Source organism: Gopherus evgoodei, chromosome 3 (assembly GCF_007399415.2).
Source record: "Gopherus evgoodei ecotype Sinaloan lineage chromosome 3, rGopEvg1_v1.p, whole genome shotgun sequence".
Taxonomy (NCBI): domain Eukaryota; kingdom Metazoa; phylum Chordata; order Testudines; family Testudinidae; genus Gopherus; species Gopherus evgoodei.
The window spans coordinates 204,758,383-204,780,642 of NC_044324.1; the positions used below are offsets into that span (position 1 = coordinate 204,758,383).

Here is a 22,260-nt window from a genome sequence, read left to right on the forward strand (position 1 = left end):
TGGGGCTGCCCTAGTGCCAGTAGAGCAGGACATGTCCTACATTCAACATGCCAGCTGAAACACCTCCGAGTGACATCAGCCCTTTTCACAGCAGCACCACGGGCAGGCTGGCTCCTGTTCACCCTGGCTCATTCCAGTAGCGCTACCCTGGCCTGTTCTTCCACACCTGGTGGCTGTTCATGTCTAGGGAACTGCCGCCAACCTCTCTGGCAGCCCTAGTAGCAGCGACGCTGTGCCCTGATGGGGCTGAAGGGCAGGTGATAGGCGAGGTCTGGGTAGGCAGGGAGCAACGCCACCCATAGGGCCCACCCGGAGGCAGAGCCTGGGTCGGCAACAGGCCCCTACTGGCCCTGACGGGGGCTTGGGGGCTTGCTACACCCAAGCCTTGCCCATGTGAGCCCCACAGGCACGTGTGGAAACAAAGGAACCGCCATCGCGCTCAGGCCTCTCCCGGCCCGCCCCTGTTAACGCGCACACGTGCGATGGGGGGAGGGAGAAGAGCGCATCGATAATTGGGTGCGCGATGTGTCGATTATGCATGAGCTCGGCTCTTCTGCCTGAGTACGTGAGGTCACGCGTCAGGGTGCGGTGTGCGGCGCTGGGAACAGCGGGAAGGCGCGCGGGCAGCGAGTGCAGCCGGGTGAGGGAGGGGTTTGGCCCCCCTCTGCCGGGCGATGCGGGGCGGGGGGCCCCGTGCCTGTGTCCGGGGAGGTATCTGGGGCTCTCCCCTCTGGGGGCAGGAGCGCTGAGCCCGCCTCGGCCGGCGGGCGGACTGGCTCACCCAGCCGCGGTCGGGATTGGCCCAGACTAGCCACGAGCTGTGAATTCCTCAGAGCCTGGTGTGGGGCAGCTGGGGCCAAGGTGGCTGGGCGCGTGGTCGGGCTGCGCTTGGAGCGGCTGGCTGTGGGGTATGGGGGGGGCTGCGCTTGGAGCGGCTGGCTGTGGGGTATGGGGGGGCTGTGGGGTATGGGGGGGCTGCGCTTGGAGCGGCTGGCTGTGGGGTATGGGGGGGCTGCGCTTGGAGGGGCTGGCTGTGGGGTATGGGGGGGCTGCGCTTGGAGGGGCTGGCTGTGGGGTATGGGGGGGCTGCGCTTGGAGGGGCTGGCTGTGGGGTATGGGGGGGCTGCGCTTGGAGGGGCTGGCTGTGGGGTATGGGGGTCTGTGCTTGGGCTGGCTGTGGTGTATGGGGGGCTGTGGTGTATGGGGGAGCTGCGCTTGGAGGGGCTGGCTGTGGGGTATGGGGGGGCTGCGCTTGGAGGGGCTGGCTGTGGTGTATGGCGGGCTGTGGTGTATGGGGGGGCTGCGCTTGGAGGGGCTGGCTGTGGTGCATGCGGGGCTGTGGTGCATGAGGGGGTCTGTGCTTGGAGGAGCTGGCAGTGTGGGTGCAGTGATGGGTGGGTCCGTGCGGGTGGTGGGGGGCATCAATGTTTATATATGACGGTGATAGGGACCATAAACACTTCAGAGCGTTATTGATGAAAAGGGCAGTGAAAGAGCTGTGTGGGGATGATCATGGAACAACTACTGCCCATGCAGAGCTTGGTGCTTTCTCAGTGACTTGGGTCCCTGTAGTAGTCTATATCTTTCTGTACCTTGAGAGGTGATGGACCTTTGTTAGTATATGAAAAGTGCATAGTTTTAAAACCTGTGTACTAGAAAGTGCTTCCTTTTTTACTGTTGTCAGACAGTTCCGATCCTGTTTTATATAGGCTGATTCTGGCAACACCTCTTTGACCTAAACAAACTCAATAATTATTATTAATTCATCTTCATAAATGTAAGTATTAACACATTGTGTTTGTTTCTCTTTTTCTAGGCTCTTGTATAAGCAAGTTAGAAGATGGATATCAGACCAAACCATACCATTTATATCAATAATATAAATGACAACATTAAAAAAGAGGGTATGAATAATTTAAAGTTCATGTTTTTCATCAGTGTGTTGGTAAAGCTATCTCAGTAAAAATATACTATTCTGTCTTCTAGAAGAATAATCTAGACATAAAATGCACTAGCAATCTTGTAATGTTAGCATGTTTATGCTATGCCTAGCCCAATAAAATCCCAGTCTGTTTTGATCTCTAGGTACTACTGTAATACAAATAAATAATTACAAATAAATAATTACAACCAAAGCAGAAACTATAAATTTAAGATATCTATGCTTAACTACTGCCAAAGGGGAAGAAATTAAAATTGGTAAATTCAGAACAAAGTGTAAGTATTAATGCACATTTGGGTGGTTTTTGTTTTGTTTTTTAAACTTTCTGGCTTTCTTCTGTTTATCATCTTAGGGTCTAATTCTACAAACCCTTATAAATGTAAGTAATTTAGTTGTGTGGGTAGTCCCACTGAATCTTGTGTTTATCTTCAGATTGAGATTCATGGCTCTAGTCTTGCAAACCCATACTTACATGAATAGTCTTTCAGAATACAAGTGATTCTACTGACTTTATTGATACTGCAGTACTTGTGAGTAGTCGGTTATCAGATCAGGCTCTGGTGGTGGTCTGGATGTGCTTTTCCAAGAGTGGTGATAATTCTTTTTTCATATACACACTCCCTGATGGGATGTAAACAGTGTGGAATCAATGTATAACTAAACCTAGTTAAATAAGTGGTAATAGAAACGCAGGTGGTAACCAATGTAATGGAACCTGGCAGCCAGGTGATGTGTTTTGGGATCCTCCATATGGAGATGTGTATTGGTATAAAACCATAAATGAAACTAAAAGCATTTTAGAGTTGATAGCAACCAGTGTAACTAGTTACCATTATACATTCAAATTTAATACTACTGTAAAGTGGTGCTCTAAATGTCTGAAAATTTGAGTCCCGAAGATTGCCTCACAGTAATGTGAGGATCAGAGAGTGGATTAAAAAAAACCAACCCTCAGACAAACATAGTGCAAGTCTCCATGGTTCTTAAATCTCCCAGTGGGATATTGAACATATTGATGTATGTCAGGAAAGCCAACTAGGAAAAACTAGAGAAACAGGACACACAATGTGCTGCCAAAAGCCAGTTAGAGAAACAATCCTTAATCTCGAGTAAAGGGTAAAAGTGGTCTGGTCAAGCATGCATGATCAGCAGAGATCTTAGAAATCTGCTTGCCACTGAAAACCACATAATTTGTGGGTTTTTTACAGAGTTTTTAGTTTTGATGTTTTGCAAAAAATAAATAAAATAAAAACACGCTCAGTGGAACCTTTGATTATCCAATCTTGCCCCAGTACCAATTAGATCAGACAATAGGTAGGGCTTTGGCTGTCAGCCTTGGGCAGCGGGGCTCTGGTTGTCAGCTTAAAAATTGTGAATATATCAAAACATTGTGTTCAACTGATACCTATTTATATTGTGGCTAGGAAAACTAAAGTTCAGTGTTTAATTTTAATTGTAGAAAAACACAGATTACTTAAAAAAATCAAACTTTTTAATCACTGGAAAACTAGGATCCCTGGTCTTCGATGTGTGAGAAGTGGTAATTAACTAATTACAAAAGAGAAATAACATGAAAATAGCAAGGGCAGCAAAAGTTATGCCCTTTTACACATGCATATTGTATGAGTTGCATAAGATATGTGATAGTCATAACACTTCATTAGTTCTCTTCTAATCATCATAAATATGTAATTTAGATATGTATAATATGTTGGAGATTATAAGTGATAGAGCTTCATAGAAGAAATCCATTGTGATTGCCTGTGCCCCAGAGGGTAACTGGCCATTTCCTTTTTCTGTATGTGTCTGTCTTTAATAGTAATTGTAATAAAAAAGCATGCTTTAGGTTCAAATAAAGGTTTGAATTAATAAACCTGAGTGTCTCAGACCTGAGCATGTAGCATTCTCGCACAAGAAATACTCCAGGTTGTGAGGCATCTATCCATTACCTGCCCTTAGTGTGAAGCAGTCTTGTTTGGGCCTGCTATGGCTCGGCTCCATGAAACTAACTGCCTCTGGCAGCACGAGCACTAACTTCCAGTGCCTCCACCAACCCCCCTGCCCACCGTGAAGACCTTGCTCTCTCTGCATGTATAGCTATAGGCACATACCAAGCCCAAAGTCCTTGGAGTGTTCCTTGCAGTGTCTAGTCTGGGATAGTCAATAGATGGACCATGGGCCAAATCCAGACCACCAGATGCTTTTGAACGGACTAAAATCTTTTTATTTTCTTATTGTGAGTTTTTAAAAAAAAAATTTCTGGACTTGACTATATCTTGACCAAGAAATGTTGACTTTGACAAAAAATAGACTACCCCAGTCTAGCCTCTTATCCATTGAACACTCACAAAATTACCAGTCCTGCTATTCCCCAGGAACAGTACATCCCAGCTTGTAAAATTCAACAGAAGACCATCACTTTGCTTAACACCATAGACCTTAGATCAATGATTCTCAAACTTTTTTGCACTGGTGACCCCTTTCACACAGCAAGCCTCTGAGTGCGACTCCCTCCCTCATAAATTAAACACTTTTAAAAATATTTAACACTAGGGGTTCTCAAACTGGGGATTATTACATGGGAGTTTGCGAGCTATCAGCCTCCCACTCCCCAAACCCTGCTATATCTCCAGCATTTATAACAGTGTTAAATATTTTTAAAAAATTAACACTATTATAACACTGTTATAAATGCTGGAGATATAGCAGGGTTTGGGGAGTGGGAGGCTGATAGCTCGCAAACTCCCATGTAATAATCCTCTGCCTTAAATATACTTCTAGTGGTGGTGGGAATAAGTTTATTATCACAACAAATTTGAGTAATAGTAAGAATATTGGAAACAAATGGTTATTTATAAAACAAAATCATGACATGCTTTCTAGAGACTAATCTAACAAGTTACTCTCATATCTATAGAAGCTGATCTGATGCAGGATTCTCTCCAGTATTTTTTAGCCAATCCTACTTGAGACCCCTTTTTAATAGAGCAAGAGTGCTGTTCTTTTTCTTCCTTAATGAAGGATGCATGGGTGTCTTTCCTGCCCCAAAATATAATAAAGCAAACCCCTTTGATGTGCCCCTACTTCCTTCCTTTTTAGTTTTCTGAAATTCTTTCTTGCAGTCCTTCATTTGTATTCAGTGATGTAGCTGGGTTGGTCCCTGGATATGTTAGAGAGACAAGGAGAGTGAGTAATATGTTTTATTGGAGCTATTGGTGAGAGAGACAAGCTTTCAAGCCCTGCCAGAGCTCTTGTACATCTCCCAGACATGAACTAAGGCCAGGTCCTTACTACATACCTGTATTGGTAGAACTATGTTGCTCAAGCATGTGAAAAATCAAGAATGTCTCCCATTGACATAGCTATTACCTCCACCAGTGAGGTGGATTAACTACGCTGACGGGAGAAGCTCTTACGTCAGTGTTCCTCACTAAAGTGCTGTAGCACTGTGCATGAAGACAAGCCCTAAGAGTGGCACAGCTAAATACAAGGTGGAACAGATGGTTTTAGTGTAAATGATTAACATGTATCAAGAGACTGTTCAACGTGAAGTAACTCTTTAACACCTCTCCAGCACCTCACTAATCATAGGGGGGGAAAGGAAGAGAAGGGGAGGCAGGTAGGGGAGTTGTTAGTGGATTATAGATTGTTGTAATAAGCCATAAATCCAGTGTCTTTATTCAGTCCATGATTTTTAGTGTCTAGCAAAGTTGTGAATTTAAGCTCCTGGGCTTGTCTTTTGAAAGTGTGCAGGTTTCTTTTGAGGATAAGGTCAGAGTTTTCACAAAGTGTTCACCCACACATGACATGATGTTTGTCTTTTATCATTTTCCTGTGTGAGTTCATTCAAGAGCCTAGTGGTTGTCTAGCTTCACACACACAGTCGCTGTTGAGGCAATTAGTGCACCAGAGAGAGAACACCACATGTTGTGATAGGTGTGTAGTGGGGGACATTGATCACTCTAGCAGTGGAGGTATGTCTGAAGGTTTTGCGTCTGGTGCCACTTTGAGTTGGCATGCCCTTATTTGTGGGGAGCTTGCTTCTGATGATAAGCTTGAAGAGGAGAGTTCAGCAAAGTTTTTTCCAGGATGCAGTTCCCATAAAGCAGGTGTCGGCAACCTGCGGCATATGTGCCAAATGCAGCACGTGAGCCAATTCTGAGTGTCACGCAGCTGCCTGCCACGGTCCCGGCCCTCAGCCCCACTGCTCTCCCCTGCAGGGGCAGGAGGCAGAAGCTTGGTTCTATGGCAGCCAAGCTTCCCCATCCCCCGCTTCTTCCCCCAGCATGGTGCTTTCCTGCCCCCCCCCTTCCCTGTGCCAGTCAGCTGATGGCCTTAGCAAGAGTGAGGGGGAAGAGTGGGAGCGTGCACACAGCTCCGTAGAGGACACAGAGAGAGGTAGGAACGGAGCCTTGGGGAAGGGGGTGAAACAGGGCATATCCCTTCCAGCCCCCTGCCCTGAGCCACTCAGGGCAGGAGGCTGGGAGCACCTGTATGAGCCTAGCACCCCAACCCTCTGCCCTGACCCCTCATACACACTCAGCTTTCTACCCTGCAGCCCCCATACTCCCAGCCCTCTGCCCTGACCCTCAAACGCCCCCAACACACTCAGCCTTCTGCCTTGCACCCCCCATACTCCCAGCCCTCTGCCCTGAACCCCTCCGCTCCAACACACACCCCCAGTCCTCTGCCCTGAACCCCCTCACACACTCAGTCTTCTGCCCCGCATCCCCACACACCCCCAGTCCTCTGCCCTGTCCCTCCCTCTCTGTCCCCCCAGTTCTGAGGTCCTGGCCGCAGGCCCTGCTCAGCCTGCTGATGGCCTAGGTGAACAGAACCCCAGGCTGGCAGCGAGCTGAGCAGGCTGGCGGTGTAAGATCAGCATTTTTAATTTAATTTTAAATGATGCTTCTTAAACATTTTGAAAACCTTGGTTACTTTATTGTATAACTAAACTATTGCATGTATAGACTTATAGAAAGAGACCTTCTAAAAATGTTAACATGTATTACCGGCATGTGAAACCTTAAATTAGTGAATAAATGAAGACTAGGCACACCGCTTCTGAAAGGTTGCCAACCCCTGCCACAAAGTATGGGTTGTAGTTGTTTGATACCCTGTATGGGTTCAAGTGTGGGGTGCTAGGTGGCAAGTAGGGGTGTACAGTGAGAGGGGGTTTTATATCTGTATTGAAGCAGATTCTCCTGGGGTGTCTGGGTGGCCCATTATATGATGCTATCTGCTTCTCTGGTGGAGCATCCTTGTTTGGTGAAGCTGGTTCTGAGAGTGTTCAGGTGTATGTTCTGGACTTTTCTTGGAGCATATTCTGTGGTATCTGAGTGCCTGGCTGTAGTATTTGGAGTGGTTTTATTTATATATATAATATACACACACACACTCCTTCCGTGACATCTATATTTTCACAATATCGATGACCAGCATGACACTGGCTTTCATTTGAGACCCCATGTGACATTCTTTCAGAGTTGTAACTTCCTGTAGTTTGAGAATAGGATAACTTTTATAAAAGCACAGTGACCATGTCCAACCTACATGCAGTAATGGCTTTTCTATGCTTTCAACAGAACTGAAGAGATCCTTGTATGCGCTGTTCTCACAGTTTGGTCATGTAGTAGACATTGTGGCTTTAAAGACGATGAAAATGAGAGGACAGGCCTTTGTTATATTTAAAGAACTTGGCTCATCCACCAATGCTTTGAGACAGTTACAAGGTTTTCCATTTTACGGCAAACCAATGGTAAGTCTCTCTTCTTCTTCTTTTTTTTTTTTAATGACACTAGGACAGTACAGTATTTTGCAATTGGGAATCAGATTTTTGTATTTTTCTATCTAGGGTGTGTCTGTTAATTTTTTCATTGATGTCATGTTTTTCTCTGTGAACATATATTCATGCATATTTGAGGGGCAATATGCTTAGCTTTCAGATAAGACTGCTTTATTCCAACATCATACTACTTTACATTTATAAATTAGAAGTCTAAATTTTGTATGTTTTCTAAATAAAGGCTTTCAATAATTTTTCTATAGTGGAATAAAATTGTATGACATTTTAAATGCCTCTAGTTTACCTTTTTGTTTTTTGTCTTGTATAAGTCAAGTTTTTTTGTAGTGATGCCATAACATTTGGCTGCATTCATTTATGTTGAAGTTAAGCATTTTTAATTGTTCAATGTCATAGTATTTCTACTTCACAATGAATATTGCTAATACTGAAAATGTTACCCTCTTCAGGATTACAAAATAAAGTTCAGAGCAATTTATATGAGATGATAATGCTAGATTCTGAATTGCCTTATACTACAAGTATTTACACATTGTATAACTATGCACATGAGTAGTCCTGTTGACTTTGGTGGTTTTGTGTGCGAGAGAGCGCTTTTTTCCTATGCTAGTGAGCCTAGAAATATTGATTTGCATGCGTCTTCCACCCATTTTTTTTTATAGTGTGGAGGAACACGCAAACAGGAAAGCTCTATACAGAGACATTTTAATATAGTGCACACAAACAGTTGTCTTTGCTGCATGTGGAATACTTTCCAATAGCTTCCCACTCTATCTGCATCTACCTTCTCCATATGTGAGAGAGAACCAGCAGAATTCATTTGTGTGTGGTATGGGAATAGCCAGATATTTATGAAATTTTATAGTCTAGCAGAAAAAACAGATGCTTAGACACCTGTGATACAGCTCTGAATTCTCCAAACTAAAAAGATAAAAAAATCTAAGAGATACTTCATCCCATTCTGTTCAGCTGAACGCTTCAGTTCAAAAATTCATGTGTTGAAAAATGCTTCAGTGCTGATGACGGGTTCTGCTCAATAACTATCCAAAGCTCTGTGGACCAATGGCATGTTCATTTTCATCATCTGAGTCAGATGCCAGCAGAAGGTTGATTTTCTTTTTTGATGGTTCAGGTTCTGCATTTCTTCATCAGAGTGTTGCTTTTTTAAGACTTTGGACCATATTTTCCACATTTCATCCCTCTCAGATTTTGGAAGGCACTTAAGTTTCTTAAACCTCGGGTTAAATGCTCTTGCTATCTTTAGAAATCTCCTATTGGTTCCTTCTCTCACTGCAGATTTGACAAAACGCAAAGTGTTTTTAAATCAAACAACATATACTGGGTCATCCTCTGAGACCACCCATAACATGAAATATATGGCAGAATGTGGGGTAAAATCATGGAGCGGGGAGACATACAATTATTCCCCATGGAGTTTAGTCACAAATGTAATTAATTAACACATTTTTAACGTGTCATCAGTATGGGAATATGTCCTGTGGAATGGTGGTCAAAGCATGAAGGGGCATATGGATGTTGAGCACATTTGGCATGTAAATATCTTGCAACTCTGGCTACAACAGTGTAGTGCGAATGCCTGTACTCACTTTCAGATGACATTGTAAGTAAGAATTGGGTGGCATTATCTCCTGTAAATGTAAGTAAACTTGTTTTGTCTTAGTGATCGACTGAACAAGAAGTAGGACTGAGTGGACTTGTAGGTGTTACAGTTTTACATTGTTTTGTTTTTGAGTGTAGTAGTTGTGTTTTTTAAAAACATTCTGCATATGGAAGAGCAACTTACAAGTATTGGAGTTCAATCTCTATCTTGTATGAGGTATTTTTCAATTCTCTTTCTCTTTTCTTTTTCTGTGAAAGTACTTGTAATATAAAGTGAGCACTGTGCTCACTTTATATTACAAATACTATGTATTGTGTTGTAATTGAAATAAATATTTGAAAATGTAGAAAAAATCCAAATATATTTATAATGAATACCAATTTACATTTAACAGTGCGATTAAAACTGTAATTAATCATGACAATTTTTTTAAATTTGTTTTGCGTTACTCTTGAATTAACTGTCACCAGAAAGTGAGAACAGGCATTTGCATGGTACTTTTGTAGCCAGCATTGTAAGGTATTTACGTGCTGGATATGCTAAACATTTGATGCTCCTTCATGCTTTGGCCACCATTCCAGAGGACATGCTTTCATGCTGATGACACTTGTTAAAAAAACAAACAACCAACCAAAAAAGTTAGTTAAATTTGTGACTGAACTCTTTGGGGAGAATTATGTCCTCTGCTCTGTTTTACCTGCATTTTGCCATACATTTCATGTTATAGGAGTCTCCGATGATCACCCAGCACATGTCGTTCATTTTAAGAACACTTTTTTCACTGCAGATCTCACAAAATGCGAAGAAGATATCTTTAGAAATCTCACATTGGTAGCTATAGCACTCGACCCAGGTTTAAGAATCTGAAATGCCTTCCAAAATCTGAGAGGGAAAGGTGTGGTGCATGCTTTCAGAAGTTTTAAAAGAGCAATGCTCGGGTGCGGAAATTACAGAACCCGAACAACCAAAAAGAAGAATCAACCTTTTGCTGGTGATATCTGACTAAGATAATGAAAATGAAAATGAACATGCATCAGTCCGCACGGCTTTGGATTGTTATCAAGTAGAACTCATCATCAGCATGGACGCATGTCCTCTGTAATGATGGTTGAAGCATGAAGGGACATATGAATCTTTATCGCATTTGGCACGTAAATAGCTTGTGATGCTGGCTACAACAGATGCATTCTCATGGCAATTCTCACTTTCAGGTGACATTGTTAACAAGAAACAGGCAGCATTATCTCCTGTAAATGTAAACAAACTTGTTTGAGCGACTGGCTGAAGTAAAGCTGAGTGGACTTCTAAAACTTCAGAGCCCACACTTTGTTTTTGAGTGCAGTTATGTAACAATTCTACATTTGTAAGTTGCACTCTCACGACAAAGATTGTACTACAGTACTTGTATGAGGTGAATTGAAAAATACTATTTACGTCGCAAATATTTGTAATAAAATATACACTTTGATTTCAATTAGAACACAGAATTTTATTTATATATATATATATATATATATATATATATATATATATGAATATGAAAAGGTAGAAAAAATTAAAACCCAAAATATTTAATACATTTCAATTGGTATTCTATTGTTTAACAGCACAATTAAAACTGCGATTAATCACAATTTTTTTGACTTAATCGTGTGAGTTAACAGCGATTAATCGACAGCCCTAGTCTTCTTTTATAATTACTTTTCCAAGTACTTGCTTTAATTGCCAGAAGAATGTTCAGTATTTTGGAATGGGATGGGAACTGGTCTACATGACTTTATAGAAGAGAGGAAGTTATCACATGAACCATCTCTCTACTAAAATGGTATTGATTTCCCCTTTCTCTTGCACCTTTTTCAATGTCTTGCATCCTCAGTAGTGGCTTTGCCTCCCTTTTACTGCCTCTGCTGCTAGTTTCTTGCCTCAAGAGTTTTCCTCTCCTTCTTAACTGGCAGTAAAGAAAGTTATGTCATAGTGACTGTCTCCTTCCAGTTGCTCTAATCCAGTGGTTCTCAGCATGCAGCCTGTGGGCTGCTTGCAGCCCAGTCAGCATACAGCTGCGGCCCATGTGACATGCTCAGGGCCATACAGGCAGTACTGGATGTGGCCACAATGATAAATAAGTTGAGAACCACTGCTCTAATCCATGCCTGGGGATATGAATTTGAACTGATTGCAACATAGTAGCTTTCATATAAAAGAGAATGTCCTATAGTTCGCACTATTCCTGTATTTCATTCTTATTCTTTTTTGTTCCCTTAAAGTTCCACTGTGACTTGTTTATAAACCTTTTTGGATACTCTTTAAGTGTTTGTTTAAAAACATCCTTTTCAGCTGAGTCATTTAACCATCCTCCATCAACCTCTTCTATCTTTTGCATGTTTTAAACAAAAGACAGTTGGTGAATTCAGCATATTCTGTGGGTAGTTTCTATTACAGTGAAGTTTTTAATGTGAGAAATTCTTGTAGGAATTCCAGGGTCTGCTAGGTGTTTGGGGCCTTAATGAGGCTAGTGCAAGCTGTTCAACGTAGTGAAATATAAAATGTTCTGCTTTCTTGTTTAAACAGCGTATTCAGTATGCAAAAACAGATTCTGATGTGATTTCCAAAATGCGCGGTACATTTGCTGACAAGGAAAAGAGGAAAGAAAAGAAAAAGGCCAAATCCCTGGAGCAGTCGGCTAATGCAGCAAATAAAAAACTCGGTCAGGTAAGTGGACTGTGTAAACCAAAACAAGATTCCTGACTTGTAGAACAAGTTCAAAGGGTTTTTTCTGCATGGAACAAACTCCTTTAATGTAGTAGTTAGCTATAGTTTTAACAAGGAGGATTGTATTTTGGGGGAATGTATGTAAGAAGAGACTAATTCTGGCCTTTCCTTTGGCTATTGGCAGCCCCTTGGGTTGTCAGAAAAGGCATGATGGTGATGGCAGCCTTCCTCGGAAGGCAAGGCGTTCGAGTTTACCCTTACCTCGACAACTGGTTGGTCCAAGGTCCAGATGAAAGCCAGCATCAGTCTGGTCCAACCTACCTTCTGAATCCTGGGCTGTTGATAAATGAGCAAAAGTAAACTCGTCATCCCAATACAGAGGATAGAGTTTGTTGGTGCAGTGCTCGATTCAACCTAAGCCAGAGTCTTCCTCGCAGAGACTAGCGTCTGGACAATGTTGGCTCTGATATCAAAGATCAAGGCCAACCCTGTCATGACAGCCCATTTTTTGCCTCAAACTTTTAGGTCACATTTACGTGTGCAAGACTTTGCATCAGACCCCTTCAGGTTTGGCTGGCCTCAGTGTACTTGGCTGGACTCAATGCTTACAGTTCCTGCCCCAGTTGTTGCCTCTCTCGACTGGTGGAGGGATCCGTGATCGGGGTGTGGGCGTTCCCTTTGTCACTCCCCAACCAGCAGTATCCTTATTTTCAGTCTAGGTTGGGGGCTTACTTCAAGCACCTTGGGGCCTGTGGTCCCAGGAGTAGCTGCTCTTGCATATAAACATCGGAGCTCAGAGCGGCCCGCCTAGTGTGCCAGGTGTTTTTACTGCAGAACACAGGCAGAATTGTATGAGTGCTCATGGACAACATGGCAGCCGCGTTTTACATCAACAGAGAGGAGTGCGTTGCGCCGCCCTGTCAAGAGGCCTTTCGTCTGTGGGACTTCCGACTAAAACCCTCTGTCCACCTTGAAGCTTCCTACCTTCCGGGAGCCTGGAACACTCTGTGAGATCATCTCAGGTCTTTCTCCTCTCACCATGAGTGGTCGTTTCACCCTAGCATAACCATATCCATCTTCCAGCTGGGATGTTTCCTCATGTAGACCTGATTGCAACCAAGCAGAGCAGGAAATGTCAGCAGTTTTGCTCTCTGCGTGGTCACAGCCCGGGTGCTCTCTCAGATGCCTTCCTACTCCTGTAGACAAAGCTTCTGTTCTATGCATTTTCCTCCTCATTCCTCTGGTACACAAGGTCCTTCTGAAAGTCAAGCAAGATAAAGCAAGGGTTATTCTTATTAGCCCCTGCATGGCTGCATCAGCACTGATTCGGCACACTACTGGATCTTTAAGTAGCAGCCCTATTGCTGCTCCTGCCCCTCCCAGACATGATCTTGCAAGATCATGGCTGTTGGCTCCACTTGAACCTCAGGGCCCTCCACCTGACTGCATGGATGATCCATGGCTGAATCCAGCAGTGATAGCCTGTTCTAGCAAGACCTGGTGGACTTTTTCTGGTAGTAGGAAACCATTACTACAGTGACTTATCTAGCCAAGTAGAATTGTTTCTTGGTGTGCTCTTCCCAGTGAGGCCTCTCACCAACTCAGTCACTCCTCCAGTCAGTACTAGAATACCTGCTTTACCTGAAACAGGGCCTAGCCATTTCATCGGTCAAGGTGCATCTAATAGCAATCTCAGCCTTCCATCCTCTCATGGACAGTAGGTTGGTCTTCTCACACGAGATATCCATTCACTTCTTCAAGAGATTAGGGAGACTTTACCCTCAAATTCGTGAACCAATCCCACCCTAAATCTGGTCCTGTCAAGACTCCTGAGCCTGCCCTTAGAGCCTCTGGCATCGTGCCCTCTGTCGTATCTCTCCTGGAAGGTCACCTTCCTGGTAGCAGTTACCTTGGCCAGGAGGATCTCAAATCAGGACCCTTACGTTAGAGAACACTGTATACAGGGGTTCTAAGGACAAGGTTCAACTGTGCTTCCACCTAGCGTTCCTCCCAAAGTGGTTCTGCAGTTTCATAGTAACCAGGCTATTTTCCTCCCTTTTTTCTTCCCAAAATTGCACAAGAATATGGAGGAGCGGTGTCTCCTGGCCTTTTACATTGAGAGAACCAAACTGTTCCATAAATCTACGCAGCTCTTGTTGTCAGTAGCAGACAGGATGAAAGGCCTAATGGTTTCGGTCCAGATGGTTTTTCATACTGGATTACTTCCTGCATTCATAGGGCAGCTATGAGCAGGCAGGTGTCATACTTCCTGTCATCTTGACAGCCCATTCATGAGAGCTCAGGCTTCATGAGTGGTGATTCTGGCTCAGATCCCAATCCAGGACATCCGCAGAGCAGAGACCTGGTCATCGGTACATACATTCTCCTCCTACTGGCAGGCTAGGGATGACGCCAAGTTTGGTAGAGCAGGGTTGCAATCTGCATGTCCATGAACTCCAAGCCCACCTCTGCAGGTAACGCTTGGGAGTCACCTAATGGGGGATAGAAATGATCAGACACTCAAGGGCGGGGAGGTGGGAGCAGTTACTAACCTTTCTGTAACTGTTTTCTCTGAGATTTGTTGCTCATGTCCATTCCATGACCCACCCTTTTGCCTCTCTGTCAGTTAGCCAGTAAGAAGGAACTGAGAAGGTGCAGGACAAACTGGACCCCTCATACCAGTGCATAGTCAGATCAACAGTGTAACAATCAAAATTCTTTATCTCCTGATATAGAAAACAAATAAGTAATTTCTCCCCAACTACCCTAAAATTGGATCCAACTGATTACATAAATATGTCTAGATGATCATGACATTCCCTTCTGGGCTTAAAGTCTGAGTTTATAAGCAGTAGTAGTACTAGCAGTACCCAAAACATAGTCTGCGGACTGCTAGTGATCCCTAGACCTCTTCCTAGTGGTCTGTGGAGAAGTGGCTGGTCACATGGTGCTGCTTGTCTTCTGTTTCTCTCAGCTGGAAAGTAAGATATCTGAGAGAAGACAAAATGAACAAAAGTAGGAAGTGTGATTAACTTTTTTTTCAGAAATCACTTGCTGATCTTTGATAAGTAAAAATACACACTGCAGAGTAATACTGTGAAAGTATTTGTGTAATAGTTGCACCTAAGCACTATGCAATAGCAAATGGGAGGGGAGCTGGTCCATGCAATGGCAGATAGGAATGGAGTTGGCCCATAAGATATTATCTCCATTGAAAGGTGGTCTGCATTGGAGAAGTTGACTAATGCCTGTATAATAGAAAACACCAACATTAAGAATAAACAGTAAATTCTGTATGTCAAGGTTTTTTCCCCCACTTTTTGAACTTTAGGGTACAAACATGGGGACCTGCATGGACACTTGTAAGCCTAATTACTAGCTTAGATCTGGTAACACTGCCACCACCCAGAATTTCAGTGTCTGGGACACTTTTTGTCCCCCCAAAACTTTCCCCTCCCTGAGTTGCCTTGTGGGACTTCACCAATCCCCTTGGATCTTAAAACAAGGAAAAATCAATTTGGTTCTTAAAAAGAGAGCTTTTAATTAAAGAAAGAAAAGGTAAAAATTATCTCTGTAAAATCAGGATGGAAAATGCTTTACAGGATCATCAGATTCCTATAGACCAGAAGGTCTCCCCCCACCCCAGCCTTAGATTCAAAGTTACAGCAAACAGAGGTAAAATCCTTCCAGCAAACAGAAACATTTACAAGTTGAGAAAATAAACATAAGACTAACACGCCTTGCCTGACTAATTACTTACAAGTTTGAAACATGAGAGACTGATTCAGAAAGATTTGGAGAGCCTGGATGTATGTCTGGTCCCTTAGTCCCAAGAGCGAACAACACCACCACAAAGAGCACAAACAAAGACTTCCCTCCACCAAGATTTGAAAGTATCTTGTCCTCCTATTGGTCCTCTGGTCAGGTGTCAGCCAGGTTTACTGAGCTTCTTAACCCTTTACAGGTGAAAGAGACATTAACCCTTAACTATCTTTATGACACTGTAGGTAGGAGTTTTGGTAGGTGTTGTAGAGCTATTGTTGCCTTAACTTCACCACCACTTTGAAATCACTTAAAGAACTCAAATACTGATTTTGAATTTGTGCTGGAGGAGTCTATGTGGATTTATCTGTTCCTCAGTCAGAAAGCACATAATGAATGCTGTCTTCAACAGAACCATATTTAGAAACACCTCTAAAATTGCCTTTCCCTGTCTGTAGAATCCATCTTTTCAGGAGGCAGATGGAATACAAGAATTTGCCATATCTACAAATTCACCTTAGAATCTATTCCAACCTAATGGCTGTGTCTTCTCCAGCAGTCTGGTGGGGCTTTAAAACCCAGTGGCTTCATGTTTCCTACCAGCAACTATTCTGCAAACTATGAACGGTCCATGGACCACAGTTTAGGAAACAATGCCTTAAGATTGAAGGGTTGGTTAGGATTAAGATGCTCTCCCAGGCTCCTTGAAAACCAAACTGGTATGGATATGTGCTTTCAAATTGAAAATTATAGAGAACTTTTCAGTGCTGACTTTTTTTTTTTTGGTGGCAAAATCGTGTTTTTTCTAACTGTGCATAATCTCCCAGGGAACAACACAGAATTCTTTGAATGTCCAAGGGACTTCGTCACAGAATCAACAGGTAATTCTTATTAGTTTGTTTATGCCTGCCATTACATTTTCTGTTTTGAGAATTAGCAGGAAGAGAAAGCACTAAACAAACATCATTTAATATTTGTATTATACAGTAGAACTCCAGTATTTAAAAAAAGTGTATTTGACTAGTTTAGAATTGTTTTAAATTGGAATTTGGTGGGGAATTTCTGCAGTATATAGAAGGAGTTCATTGTACATGCTCTGAATTTTGTTATATCCTCCCCTCTTCTCCCTTAACTGACATGTATGGAGAGACAGCTGCTGTTATAAACTTCAGGCCTGACTTTTAGTTTTTTCCCCAGCTTCTTTATTTCACAATTCCCGTGACATAAAGGGGGCAGAAACAGCATCTGGAGAATATCCCCAGTATATGGGATTTTATTGGATGCCGTAGAACTGTCAGAACACCTATATGTTGTCCTCTGGATAGTCCCCAAATGTAGAGGGTGTATTGGAGAATAGAGGAAGTGTGGCCAGAGCACCCCTAGATGACCTCGGGCAGCTGTATGTGTTTGAGCTGCCTCAAGGCTGCTCTCACATAGATTGGGAGTTGAGTAGGCCCCTTAACATGGCCAAGAATTTAAAGAAGCCAGAAAATTGCGTAAAGCTCTTTTTGTACTCTTCCCCCCGCCCCCTCTTCTTCCCCCCTGTTCTTGTGCCAATTGCAAGGATCGAGACTTGGACCCAGTGTCTTTTTGTGGGAACAAACGGAGACAGCTGCCTGAGTTCATCTAAGGGTGATCTGGCAGTTGAGACTAGCTGGAGCACAGCATGCTCCAGACCTAGCGTCTGTGTGGGAATTGTCCCCTCTGCTGTTGAGGAATTTAATATATATCTTCATAAGAAGCATGGCCAGAAAAGTGTGACAGACAATACTGAATGTTCAGGTCTCTGTACAGCCTTCTCCCTTCAAAGTTGATGACTTTGTAACTAGTTGTAATACCTGGCTTATTCTTCTCAGCTGAAGGGAATTACCTAATTATACTAAAGCCAAGTAAAGTAGAGAGACTTTGCTGATCCCTGACATTGAGACACCTCCCTGTTCACTTGAGAAGGTACTGAACTGCTATATGCAAAGCATCAGCAAATCTCTCTATAGTACTGAATATTCAGTGGGCCACCGAAGCAACTTCAGGAAGTATACATATCTTCAAATGGAATGGTTACTCCCTCGACTTTACTACAGCACGCTGTTCAAAGCTGGTAAATTCTATGGAAGTGACAACTGATGTGGTCAACTATCTTTTTAGATATTTATACCTTTTTAAAATTAGCACTTCTACATGCTTATAGTGAATGAATTTTGAAATACCTCTGTCCCCCAACTTACTGCATCTCTTGATATTATACTAATAACAGACTAACACTCATAGCAGTGAAAATGGACCAATTAAAAAATGTACTAAAGGGATTGTGAAAGATAGTTTAGCCAATCAGTGACTGAAGTCTAAACCAGTCTTATGAGGACCATTAACAGTACGTTAGTTTCTTTCCAGTAGTTTCAGTGGAAGTATAAAGAAAGTAGATGAGTGCTACTTATATTTTGCATGACTTGTTGAATTATGTTCTGTTGTAGGTGCCTGATAATCCACCAAACTATATACTCTTCCTTAATAACTTGCCAGAAGAGACAAATGAGATGATGCTGTCTATGCTATTTAATCAGTAAGTTGTGTGTATATAACATTTTTTCTCCTTTCATTCTCCATTATATGCGCGCGCACACACATTTTCCTCAGCCCTGACCTGTAGGGGATACTTAAAAATATGAAAGTTCAGTCTTGGATCCATTTAATCCTTGGCCTTACTGCTGAAAATACAGCCATGTAAATTGTGGTGGCTCTTTAATATGAACACCTGCCCATTAGGAATTAGAGAGACAAGGTGGATGAGGTAATATCTTTTATTGGACTAGCCTCTCTTGGTGAGAGGGACAAGTTTTCAGGTCAGACCTGAAGAAGAGCTCTGTATAAACCCAAATGTTTGTGTCCCTCACCAGTAGCAGTTGGTCCAATAAAAGATATTACCTCATCCACCTTGTCGCTAATATCCTGGGACCCACACAGCTACAACAGCACAGCATACAGCATTAGGAACTAGCTCAAGTCATGTAGGCCACCTACACCCATCAGATGGTTATGACTTGCAACCAATCTGGGTTAGAGTTCAAGCTAGTGCCTTTGCAGTGAAAGACTCCAGTCACAGAAATGACTACGGAATGTATATGATTTTAAGTCAATCTCAAACTTTTGGAAGCTCAGCTCCCCCTTTGGGATGATGAAACCCACTTTCATCCTCCTTGCAACCATCATTTGTTTTTAAGGTCCACTTATCTTACCAGATGCATCTTCCTCATACTGACTAGTCTTTCATGGGGTCCCAGGAATATACAACCCCTGTCTTGGCCATGTTATAGAGCTTCATAATATGATCCTCCTCCTTTCTTATACAATAAATATCAACAGTTTAAATTGTCATTGGTATCTGAGTTAGCATTCAGTGAAATTAATGGGGAATTTCACATCTTGGTGCTCTTATTTCAGGCTCTCTGCAAACGCAGGCAGATGTTGCTGCATCATTTTAATTTGCTGCTTGTTTTGAAGGCTTTCTTTACAATCGTAACAGCTAAACACTTCATTTAAAAAAAAAAAAGAAAGCTGAGACAATTGAAAGTATTGTACATGCTTTCTGAGACTTGGGGTGTGCTCGAAACTTTGTTTTGCTCATGAATAATTTGTCTGTTTTCCATTTTCATTTGTCTTATAGTGACACTGTTTGTTTCTTCTTCCCCTGAATTTCCTCACTTTCTAAATAACTTAAATGGCTACATGAATTTACTCCATCTGCTCAGAAAATTCACTACTGGGTTGAGATTGACTTAGGAAAGTTTCAGCAATTAAGGGACAATTTACAGTTATAAGCACTTGCAATGGAGTTAAAATCTATATGAAATTGTAGTAGTGATCTTTTGCTGTACTGTGTTCTAGGAATAGGAAATGTTACTTAAATAACTTTAAAGGATTAATCTACTATAGCAATGATACTCCACATATGCTGCTTTGGGCCTGGATATGTAGCTCTTGGGGAATCTTTGAATTTCAGTGGAACCATTCTTGGTCACATCCAATGTAGCATAGGGATTGAAGAGAATGGAAGTGCCATGTTCCCTCAGGTGAAGCAGGAAAGTGTGGAGAGTGGGGAGGAGGGGGGTGGGGGGAATCTCCCCTAGGATCCCTGTGTCATGGGGAGAAAGCTCCATTTGATGGTCTATCAGAATAGTATGACATCCTGACTTTGCTTGCTTGATGTTTTTGCTATAATGCCCCACACATAATGGAGCAATGACCATGTAACCTCATGCTGCGGCAGATATAACAACTGCAGTGTGGAGAATGAGTTTCTCTCCCACTTCATTCACTAATCAAGTAGCTTCATTTCCTTAAAGATGAGAACTACTGTGCTACTTTTAAATGTGTTACTAGTAGTGACTGTTATAGTATTGGGTCCTTATGATAAGGCTTAACAGTTGCTTGAGAGATTTACCGTCAGATATAATCAATGTCATTTTATCTGGCTGACTTCTCCTTTTTTTTTAAAGGTTCCCTGGCTTCAAAGAAGTACGTTTAGTGCCTGGGAGACATGACATTGCTTTTGTGGAGTTTGAAAATGAAGGACAGGCGGGAGCTGCTCGTGATGCTCTCCAAGGGTTCAAGATTACTCCATCCCATGCAATGAAAATCACTTATGCTAAGAAATAACCAAGCATGTTATCTTAAAAGGACTGTTTTTTATAACATGATACCACCTTTTTTGGCCAACTAAAATTTTCTTTTCTCTTTTTTTTGTTTTTTGAAAAGTAAGGAGACATTTGTGTAAAACTGTAAGAGTTACTCAAGTAGGACAACTGCAGACTTCCACATCTGGTGGATAGTAGCTTGCTGTGCTGAAATTCTGACTTGGTAAAAATAAACGCTATTTTTATTTTGTTGAAGCTATGGTTTTGCATCTGTTTTATTGGCTAACGATTTTCCTACTAATGTTTCACTGTCTCAGAAGACTGTTTTTAAAAAAGCATAACTTTGGAACAAGAATGATGGAGACAGGAATACCAATATGTTTGGATTAAATACAGCATCATATTTACACTGTTTTCAGTTTGATTGAAAAACAATCCTTTCTTTGATTCATAGATTCATAGACTCTAGGACTGGCAGGGACCTCGAGAGGTCATAGAGTCCAGTCCCCTGCCCTCATGGCAGGACCAAATACTGTCTAGACCATCCCTGATAGATATTTATCTAACCTACTCTTAAATATCTCCAGAGATGGAGATTCCACAACCTCCCTAGGCAATTTATTCCAGTATAACTACCCTGACAGTTAGGAACTTTTTCCTAATGTCCAACCTAAATCTCCTTTGCTGCAGTTTAAGCCCATAGCTTCTTGTTCTGTCATTAGAGGCTAAAGTGAACAAGTTTTCTCCCTCTTCCTGATGACACCCTTTTAGATACCTGAAAACCGCTATCATGTCCCTTCTCAGTCTTCTCTTTTCCAAACTAAACAAACCCAATTCTTTCAGCCTTCCTTCATAGGTCATGGTCTCAAGACCTTTAATCATTCTTGTTGCTCTTCTCTGGACCCTCTCCAGTTTCTCCACATCTTTCTTGAAATGTGGCACCCAGAACTGGACACAATACTCCAGTTGAGGCCTAATAGAGCGGAAGAATGACTTCTCGTGTCTTGTTTACAACACACCTGTTAATGCATCCCAGAATCACGTTTGCTTTTTTTGCAACAGTATCACACTGACTCATATTTAGCTTGTGGTCCACTATGACCCCTAGATCTCTTTCTGCCATACTCCTTCCTAGACAGTCTCTTTCCATTCTGTATGTGTGAAACTGATTGTTCCTTCCTAAGTGGAGCACTTTGCATTTGTCTTTATTGAACTTCATCCGGTTTACCTCAGACCATTTCTCCAATTTGTCCAGATCATTTTGAATTTTGACCCTGTCTTCCAAAGCAGTTGCAATCCCTCCTGGTTTGGTATCGTCTGCAAACTTAATAAGCGTACTTTCTATGCCAACATCTAAGTCACTGATGAAGATATTGAACAGAGCCGGTCCCAAAACGGACCCCTGCAAAACCCCACTTGTTATACCTTTCCAGCAGGATTGGGAGCCATTAATAACTACTCTCTGAGTACAGTTATCCAGCCAGTTATGCCCCCACCTTATAGTAGCCCCATCTAAATTGCATTTGCCTAGTTTATTGATAAGGATATCATGCAAGACCGTATCAAATGCCTTACTAATGTCTAGGTATACCACATCCACTGCTTCTCCCTTATCCACAAGGCTCGTTATAAGGAGGTCAGGCTCTTGTAGCCAAAGGAAGCAAGAGGGGAGTGGTGATTCTCCAGTCCCTGAGAGTAGGAAGTGAAGCATGTCACTGGTGGCTTCATCCCCTGAAACTAAGATAGACGTAGAAAAGGAATTTGTGGGCTGGGTGGGGCAGGGGAAGGTGTG

At 42.4% G+C, this 22,260-nt stretch overlaps 1 protein-coding gene across 2 annotated transcripts; it reads left to right on the plus strand.

Moving 5' to 3' along the window:
* The first annotated feature begins 561 nt into the window (after window positions 1-561).
* Window positions 562-20,723, plus strand: SNRPB2 (small nuclear ribonucleoprotein polypeptide B2). Of its 2 annotated transcripts, none has more exons than XM_030557858.1 (7): window positions 562-640; window positions 1,817-1,904; window positions 7,528-7,700; window positions 11,935-12,075; window positions 16,665-16,718; window positions 18,309-18,397; window positions 20,331-20,723. In XM_030557858.1, the coding sequence occupies exons 2-7, from the start codon at window positions 1,841-1,843 to the stop codon at window positions 20,488-20,490; spliced, it is 681 nt and encodes a 226-aa protein (XP_030413718.1). In that variant the 5' UTR covers window positions 562-640; window positions 1,817-1,840; the 3' UTR covers window positions 20,491-20,723. The 2 variants fall into 2 exon arrangements, with proteins under 2 accessions (XP_030413718.1, XP_030413719.1); XM_030557859.1 differs by lacking the exon at window positions 562-640 and adding an exon at window positions 676-861.
* Window positions 20,724-22,260: the final 1,537 nt, after the last annotated feature.